We start from the raw sequence: 9893 nt of genomic DNA on the forward strand, positions 1-9893 counted from the left end.
TGTTCATATTTTGATATTTCTTTAGTAAGTGAATTAGTAGTTATCTGCAATTTTGTTGTTTTGTTATTGTAAAGCACATTGTTAACTTCTCCAACGATGAAATGCGCTATAGAATCATAGGTTATAATTATTATTATTAAATGATCTACTTAGTTGTTATTGTATTTTAATATTGTAGTTTTAAGCAGGGGATGATCCTAGAAAAACCTCTGTGGTTTTTGATCCCCCCTGCAGGTTAATCTTTTATTAAAGGCCTTTATATTTGATTGTAATTTATATTGTCTTTTTATGAATCTGTAGAAATAAATAAAATTGAAAAATTGAATTGAATTGATATTCTTCTGCTGCTACAGCTCAAATTGTAATATTTCTTCTTTATGGTAGAATCTGTGGATTCGTCAAGCTACGGTTGGTTTCATAGCCGCCATCGCAAGATCTCTCAATATTGCTGATGTGCACTGCAACCTGACACCGCTCCTACTACCATTCCTTAAAAAACCCATCATACAGATTGATAAAGAGGTTTGTATTCATATATCTGTGATACAGTATTATGTGTAAAAAATGTTTTAAAATTGACAGTTATATTTTCTTTTTAAAGATGTGCATTATATTAGTTTACACCACTCCTACTATCATTCTCTTAGAAACTGACCATACAGGTTGAAAGAGAGCTTTGTTTCTTTAATCTGTTACATTATTGTCTCTGTTTAAAATTTTACAGTTGACATTATTTGTATTTTTTGGACATGGATTTGCATTGAAAGTGAAAAAATGTTTTGTATCTAATCAAATGTCTGCGAAAGGGTATTTTCTGCCAATAATGTTTCCCATCTTTTCTTTTTATTGTGCAGGCTATCATCATGAGCGTGCTGAAGTGCCCTGTATCTCGAGCCGTCTACGACTACATCCTCCGCTCCCCGATCATCATCGACTTCTTCGACAACCTGACGGACCGGCAGCTGATACGTAACCTGTGTGTTAGACCGGGTCATAAACCAGAGTACAACGAACTAGAGATTGGACAAATGGCGCAGGTATGAAGTACAGTCAAACCTGCTTTAGCGACCACCTGTCTACAAAGACCACAATTTTTTTTCCCCTTGAAAATGGTTTCTCATTGAAACATGTGCTAAAGGAACCTGTCTACAAAGACCACCTGTCCACAAAGACCACATATTTTGTTTCCCTTGAAAAATGGCTTCTCATTGAAACATGCACTGAAGGAACCTTCCTTTAAAGACCACTTTTTGTGTTTCCCTTGGGCGGTCACTATAGACAGGTTTTACTGTATTTGTGTGAAGGTGTTTGTTCTAAAAATGTTTGAAATCCATGGTATTTTTTGTTTGTGGAACGTCTTTCCTGTCTAATGTGATAATGTGAGGAAGAAAAATTTGACAAATATTAACTGAGAACTAGAAGGGCAATAACTGTATTTAAAAGAATACAAGGTCATGCCCTTCTGATCTTTGCCAGGTTCCCTTTTTCATTGCAGTGTTTGCTGTATTACTTTTTATCATTAAACAGTAAACATTTGTAAGAAGGAATGATAAATTTCAATTTGATTTGATCAGTGTGCAGGTTTACATGAAGAGACTAGACTTTTTTTTCCATTTTCAATATGCTGCTCTATGATGTTATTTTGAAATGGCATTGGTGTTTTTTAACTTTCCTAGATCATAATGAAGTAAAAGTTGAATATGAAAGATCCCGTCTCTATAATTTGCAATTTTTCACCTCCAGCTTCTGAGGAAACTGCAGTCACAGGGGATGACTGAAGAAGACGAAGATAAGCTCCTCTTTCTGAGAGAGATCATGTTGAAGCAGTCTAAGGCTAAGATTGGGTAAGTAAATTAAAGCCCATCTGTACTAGTTTGGCCAGGGGGATTAGACCTCCATGCAAGGTCACTAATAGGTGGTTACCTCATCAAATCAGCTCTCAATTAACAGAAGAAAAAGAGGATCATGGGGGACCAACCTGTTTGCTATATAGAGGGAGCAAGCAGCTATAAGTAGTGCAGTGGGGCTTTAAAGTCTATGCAGTCAAAACTGTTTATAAAGGCCATCCAAAGGAAACTCTAATCATTAACTTTCATTTCGGCCACCTCAAATGAATTTCAGCAGTTCAAATACGAAAGCAGTCAATTATTAAAGAATCCAATGTCGTTATTTGAGTAGTTGTTGTATGGATGAAAATGCTAGCATTGTTACACATGACCTCCATCTAAGTGACTTATATTTGTTTATCTTTCGTGATTGTACCCATAATGCATGTACAACCATTCATGGAAAATGATAGAGATATTATGCATAGACTCATTAAATAATATAATTGAGTTGGGTGGAGATTAATTTGATTGCATTGCATGGTATTACAAAGCATTGCATTGTTTTTTGTTGCATTGCTGTAGTGTGTTGCCTTGCTTTGCTTTTTTGTTTTGTTGCTTTGTGCTCTTTCTCAGACCACGCCTCCTCTCTATCCAACCCTTCTTACTATGGTATATGTATTTCTCTTAGGATGGGCGATCTATCGAACCAATCATCGTCACCCCACGACCCCTTCACCCCAGGTCAGGTCAACCTCAGCGTCTATCCAGCCATTCAGAAGAATCACGCTGACCTCATCAAGCCACCTGACCTCAGGTCAGAGGTCACAGACAAGGCTCAAACCAAGAAGTCCAAGAAGAAGCAGAGTGCAATAGATCCGGCAATGGTAAGAGTGAAAATTGCTAGCGCATAAAAGCATTATTATACAAATAATACACAACAGTGAAGACATTAGTAAGAACTACCTACACAAGGTAACACGTTTGAGGCTATAGCCGAGGATGTTTGGACGGTTTTGAAGGTACCGAGTGTGAGTAATTTTACTAATGCTCGAACAAAATGATGTGTATTATTTGTTTTATAAGATTATGTTTTATTTGTTTTTATAAAATGATGTTTTACAACATGATTTTACTGATGACCGGTCATTAGCATTTGATAACTATGTGTTAGGCAAAATAAATGTCTGGTCACATGTACGCTTTCAACCAATCATTTGATTAGGATCCACGTCATCATCTTATAAATCATAATGAGATATGCGCTATGAAGGAATGGCATATTATTTGAGGATTCATTTATTTACACTCCATGTTGAAAATAAAAATCATTTACAATAGTGGCAATGAGAGATGCCACCATTGTAAATGACCATTGCAAGTCCACCTAGTGAATAGATCCTCATATTTGATATGCTGTCTCCTTCTGCTTTTCTTTAACTTTAAATTTTCATTTAAAATCCTATTTTCCGTGTATGCTCCGCTAAGTGTATGTCATATAAACTGGATATGTCTTTTCTGTTTGATCTTAAAAGGGATCTACCGCTATATGCATTATCAAGCACACCCTGGGGCCCATTTCACAAAACTGCTCATCAGTGACAAATGACAGTTTTTTTGTTATAAGTGAAATCCTTGCTTTTGATTGGTCATCAGCAGAGTTTTCACTAATTTTTGTCATTTGTAATTGATATAAGGCTTTGTGAAAGAGGTCCCGCAATCTGATGAATCTGTCAGTCTGTGATTCTCTAGGTATTCTTCTTGAGAACCGCATATCTGCAGGTTCAATTATGATCTCCATTGATTAATTCTAGTACCCTTACAAGCTTATATTAATACACTATCTATTTCTGATCATTGTCAACACTGTTTTGCATATTCCATCTTCTCATCCTTTCATTTCAACAAAATTTGTCGCAGAACGAGGAATGGAGGAGTATGTTTGGTACAGCCGCCGACACAAAACCAATCAAGGCCTCCCAACAGCAAACATCCATCAACACCCCACCCCTCCACCCCTCAGGGGGTGACCTGCCTCCCCCTCACGCCCCCGTCCAGCGCTCCGCCTCCAAGGCCGCCCCGCAGAAACCCCCCGGAGGCCAGGATCAGACACCCCCCTCCTCCATCCAGGTACAGCCCCAGGCTCAAGGGCAACTCAAGCAACAGCAGCAAACAGCTCAGCAACAGGCGCAACAAGGGGTGGACGCAAAGGCAGCGACTCAGAGGCAGAGTCCGACAAAGCAACAGCAAGGAAGTGGCAAGCAGGTACTCTTTCTCTCTGTCCTGCATTTTTCTTTAAAACATTATCTCCTTGTGTTTTCTGTTGTCTTTCTAAGAACCTGTTAAACACCATTTTAAGAAACTAGAGATATTACATCGATATGCATCGATAGGGCTCTGCATTGATTGGGCTCTGTTGCATGAAACTTAGGATTGATGCTACTTTGCCGTTCATCATCATCAAATTCACATTTATTCGGCAAAAGATAAAAACATCAAAATGAAATCATTACAAATGAAATCATCATAAATACCGGGATTGCTAAAATAAGTTAAAAACTTGTAAACAAGCAACCCCAAACATAAAAACATACAGATACTATACAATACAATACGATGAAAAACGATACAATACAATACAATACAATAATAATAATGTTACATGCTAACAAAATATATGAATCAATTATGTATTTCAATATATCAATAAGTGGCAAGTATTGTTCTTTTCAGTTTAAGTTTAAATGCGTTGTGGTTCCATTTGTGAGGACCTTGATATCTAATTGATAAAGCAGAATTGATAAGCAGAAGGTAATGTAGCCTAAATAAATGATTCAATAATAGAGTTAAAAAGATCTATTTCACAATCTACTTTAGCACCCAAAATCAGTTTTTTTAACCAGGCCCTATTGCATACAACCCGTTAAGTGTAACTTTTATGGAAACCTTGATTTGATTGGCTGTTGGGTGTCGATGGCAAAGTTACCATTAGCGCCAAGTTGTATGCAATAGGGCCTGGTTAAAAAAATGATTTTGGGTGCTAAAGTAGATTGTGAAATAGATCTTTTTAACCCTATCATTGAATCATTTATTTAGGCTACATTACCTTCTGCTTGCTCTGTTTCTTCAAACTTTGACAGATTTTCATCATACCTGTAGATAGCTAATACAGTACATTATGGTAGAATGGGATCGTACCTAAAATAAGGAGTAAATTGGCCTAAGTTTCTGTCCATCACACTGTGTAACCGTTGGTGCTCTAACATTATAACTCTGGTCTTAGCCAAGCGGCCAAATATTTAACTCGCTAGCATATATCAGGTACCCATTCACACCTGGATGGAGAGTGGCAAACATGGATTGATGTCTTGCCAAAGGACGTTATTGCCGGGCTTGGATTTGAACCCTCGACCCCTTCATAGATAATATAATAATAATATAATAATCTAATAGTCCACTCCAAATTTTATTAAACCGAAACGGAAATTCTTTTTGCCCAATTGATCGTGAGCCCGGCAGCCACTGAGCAGCGCCAGACCGACGTTGGTCTATCCCTTATTGTTGAACGCCAAACAAGGTAGCAACAACTCCCATCTTTTAACGTCTTTTGGTATGACGCGGCTGGGGTTCGAACCCACGACCTCCCGGTTGTGAGGCGGACGCTCTACTGACTGAGCCAACACTCCGGTGATAGCCAATTGAATGAACCACTAAACCATGACATCTCCGCATTGGTGTTGTGGTCTAGTGGATAAGTCACCCGACCCCAGCTCACAGGATACGGGGTTCAAGTCCCGCCACAGCACTAATGTCCTTTAGCAAGACGTTAATCCACATTTGCCACTCACCACCCAAGTGATAGTTGAATGAGCAAGTGTGCGCTTGTGAAATGGCGACTGGCCGGAATCCTTCCCAGGGAGTGGAGAATGTGCATACATTGTGTGCGGGTAAGCCTGAATCCGATGACCTGGGTAATAATATATCTGTAAAACCCTTTGAGAGGGTCTGCGGTCCTGAAATGCACTATAAAAGAACAAACTATTATTATTATTATTGAACCGTGACGTTTGCTTCAGGTATCCCCAACTCAGACGGATGCAGCACAGGGAGGGGGCAAGGGACAGATAAACAAGGGTCTCATGGCCAACGAACCGATCCGTATGTCACAGCTCCAAGCCGCAGCCGAGGGAATACCCGTCAAAAAGCCTGTTCAGGAGTCTAAACCAGTAGCATCACACAGTGAGTACATTACCTTACATTTCGATATTCACATTTCAGAAACATACATTTGGTTTAAAAATCATTCAAAAGCCTGTTCAGGAGCCTAAGCCAGTAGCATCACACAATGAGTGATTTCAAGTTGGGTGTTATTGTCATTGTTTGTGTTTAGAGCAGTCAAGACGTCGTAAATCGTGCTAAAAATTTGCTGATGAAATTAAGAGCCCGATACTGATATCAATATCGATAGATACATTTTTGAGGGCTTGCAATCCCTAATAGTGGCTGTAAGAGTTACATATTTGACTTTCCCAATTGGAATATCAACTCAGAAGTAGAAAATTCAAGAGGAATCAATGTTTTCATCATATCCCTTGCATTAGTTGCAGTTGTGTTTATGTGTTGCACAATGTGTTTACATCCCCATAATATTCATATGAATTTTGTGAGGCACATCCATGTTGTAAGTTAGAAACTGTGTGTCCTTGCTTCCACCAACAATCTCTGGTCATATGATATATCAAAGAGAAATAGAAAGTATTTCCTGACTCTTGATCATGAATATTCAAATTATAATTCAGTCCAAGATCATGAATAATCAAATTATCATTCAGTCCAAGATCATGAATATTCAAATTATCATTCTGTCCAAGGTCATGAATAATCAAATTATCATTCAGTCCAAGATCATGAATATTCAAATTATCATTCAGTCCAAGATCATGAATATTTAAATTATCATTCAGTCCAAGATCATGAATATTCAAATTATCATTCAGTCCAAGATCATGAATATTCAAATTATCATTCAGTCCAAGATCATGAATAATCAAATTATCATTCAGTCCAAGATCATGAATATTCAAACTATCATTCAGTCCAAGATCATGAATATTCAAATTATCATTCAGTCCAAGATCATGAATATTCAAATTATCATTCATTTCAAATTATCATTCAGTCCAAGTCTCTTCTTGTCATCTGAACCTACGAAGCCTCGTCACTCGGAAGCGAGATCAGTATGCCATGGACATCATGCGGAAGATGCTCATCCACGACACCACCTTCAATGCGAAGGCTCCGCAGTCGAATTGGAAACCAAGAGGACTGTTGATAGCTCATCTTCATGAACACAAAGGTGCTGTCAATAGGTAAGATTTAAAGCCCCACTGTATTACTTGTAGCTACTTGCGCCCTCTATATAACAAACAGTGCATAATCAGTGACTATTGGTCCCCCATCCTCTTTTTCTTATGTTAAGTGAGAGCTGAGTAGATGAGATAGCCACCTCAATGTCATTGACCATGCTGTGTGGTCTAATCCCTCTATGCCAAACTAGTGCAGAGGGTCTTTAATAGAAAAAATTATTGGGGAGAAATATTTTATTTAATGGTATTGTAATGAGATAAAGCAAAAACTATTTTCAATTCAATTTCAATTGATTGTTGGTTTTATCATTAACAAAAATACAAAATTCAGAAGACTATAAACATTGTCATTTTCACAGTAAAATACAACAAGTTGAAACAAGCTAATGTACATGTTCATTGATATAGTTCAATATTAACTAAAATAGAATGTGTCACTATGCATTACTTATAGTATAGGGACTATAATATTGAATTAGATTAGCTAGATAAAATGTGTTCGAGATTGATAAACTGACCACATCAGCCCAAATTCATGATGAAGGTATACGTGTAAAGCATTTTTATAAATCATGGTTTGAACTTCCACTGTGGACGAAAGAACTATCTATCTATCTATTTATCTGTCTATCTGTCTGTCTGTCTGTCTGTCTATCTATCCATATATCAGTCTGTTTGTTCGTCATTGTATCTGTCTGTCTGTCTGTCTATATATCCATATATCAGTCTGTTTGTTCGTCTCTGTATCTGTCTGACTGTCTGTCAATCTATCTATATATCTATCCATATATCAGTCTGTTTGTTCGTCATTGTATCTGTCTGTCTGTCTGTCTATATATCCATATATCAGTCTGTTTGTTCGTCTCTGTATCTGTCTGTCTGTCTGTCAATCTATCTATATATCTATCCATGTATCAGTCTGTTTGTTCGTCTCTGTATCTGTCTGTCTGTCTGTCAATCTATCTATATATCCCTCCATCTGTCTGTGTGTTTGTCTCTGTATCTGTCTGTCTATCTATCTTTATGTCTATCTATCTATCTATCCCTCCATCTGTCTGTTTGTTTGTCTCTGTATCTGTCTGTCTATCTATCTTTGTGTCTATCTATCTATCTATCCCTCCATCTGTCTGTTTGTTTGTCTCTGTATCTGTCTGTCTATCTATCTTTGTGTTGATCTGCTTATCTATCTATCTATCATGAGCTAGTAATAAAATGGATGACATTCTTAAAAGGAAGTGGAAAAAGAAAGTGACAAATTAAACTATGTGCATGTAACTGGTTTATGTTCCAGATTACAAGTCAGCTACGATCACACACTCTTCTCGACGTGTTCTGACGACGGCACGGTGAAGGTATGGGACTGCACGAAGCTCATCGGCAAGGCCAACACTAACAAGTCAAGACAGACGTACAACAGACAACCAGGCAAGATCAAGACGTTGACCTTCTGTCAGTCGTCGCACAGTATCGCTTCCGGGTCAGATGACGGCTCCATACACGTCAATAGGTAATCACTGCTTCTGGATTTGTAGATGTTGTTTGTATTGCTCCAATTTAACATTGTCTTCTTTGTAACTCTGTTATTTCTGGACGATAGTTTGATGATATACAAATATTGTGATGTTGTGGAGGAAAAAAGGGTACCGTATTCAATATTGACCCTTGTCATGACATGATGTTTTGCTTTTGAAAGGTATTTAAATGATATTGATCTTGATATACAAGCTATTTTTAGAAACACTAATGAAATAAACTGTCATGAACCATTGTTCAGTATTGGACCTGTAACTATTTTGACCGATGATTATTATTCTTACATTTATCTTCACAGTATTATAATAAAACATTTTCCAGTATTACTTACTTCAGTTTACCATTGATAAACATTTATCTGTTAATTATTGGTTATAGGAACAATATATTCTCACAACTTGCACTGACATCTTGTTTATGGAGGGGGGGGGGGGATTGAGTTTGTTCATTTACATGGGCACTCATTCAAATTATTTTCTTCAATTTGCATCAATTTATGTTTGGATGCACATATATCTTTGCATTCATATGATACGATTTCTGCAACCTAATGTATTTTTGCCTTACATTTTGTCTTACAGAATAGAAGCGAGTCCACCTAGACTAGCTCCTCTGGACAAACGACAGCTGAATGTAAGCGAGGAGGGTGTACCAGTAGACCTGGCCCACTTTGATACAGGTCCACAATCAATCCTGGTCTATGCTACATCGCAGGGCTATCTCGTGGGCTGGGATCTGAGATCCCCTACCGAGGCCTTCCGGTTACGCAACCAGCAGAGACATGGTAAGATACTAAATTCTTCTTTTTTAAAGATTTATATTAAAAAAAGGATACTAAATTCTTCTTCAGACTCTTATTGATGATAACATGTGTGAAAGAGATATACAGTTCCGCCTGCGATCAACGTCACAGTGGATCGCGCGCATACGCGTGCACTTGCGCGCGAACGCGATTGATCGCGATCAGCTTTGTGCGTGGAAAACATTGCTAAAATGTAATGCAGTCTTTCCGTATGAAATGTCGCCCTCTGTTGGCGATAGTTTGCTTTTTTATTTTTGTCAGTTATTGTTGCTACTTACGCATAATGTTGCGGCGGGAATCTCAAAGTGAAATCTAATCGGCGGGGAAAAAATATATTAGACGTTCATTTTTTGACTAAATTGAAGG

General features: G+C 37.8%; 1 protein-coding gene across 1 annotated transcript; it reads left to right on the forward strand.

Moving 5' to 3' along the window:
- Positions 1-384: 384 nt before the first annotated feature.
- LOC592123 (phosphoinositide 3-kinase regulatory subunit 4) lies at positions 385-9602 on the forward strand (the record flags this gene model as incomplete). Its single annotated transcript, XM_030974793.1, is given in 9 exon segments — positions 385-522; positions 855-1037; positions 1744-1844; positions 2518-2713; positions 3747-4091; positions 5903-6065; positions 7006-7195; positions 8484-8699; positions 9307-9602. Coding segments are annotated over 9 exon segments (1812 nt in total), but the record flags the coding sequence as incomplete, so codon positions are not given.
- Between the last annotated feature and the right edge of the window lie 291 nt (positions 9603-9893).

The sequence above is a fragment of the Strongylocentrotus purpuratus genome, unplaced genomic scaffold (assembly GCF_000002235.5).
Source record: "Strongylocentrotus purpuratus isolate Spur 01 unplaced genomic scaffold, Spur_5.0 spur5_contig_780, whole genome shotgun sequence".
NCBI lineage: Eukaryota > Metazoa > Echinodermata > Echinoidea > Camarodonta > Strongylocentrotidae > Strongylocentrotus > Strongylocentrotus purpuratus.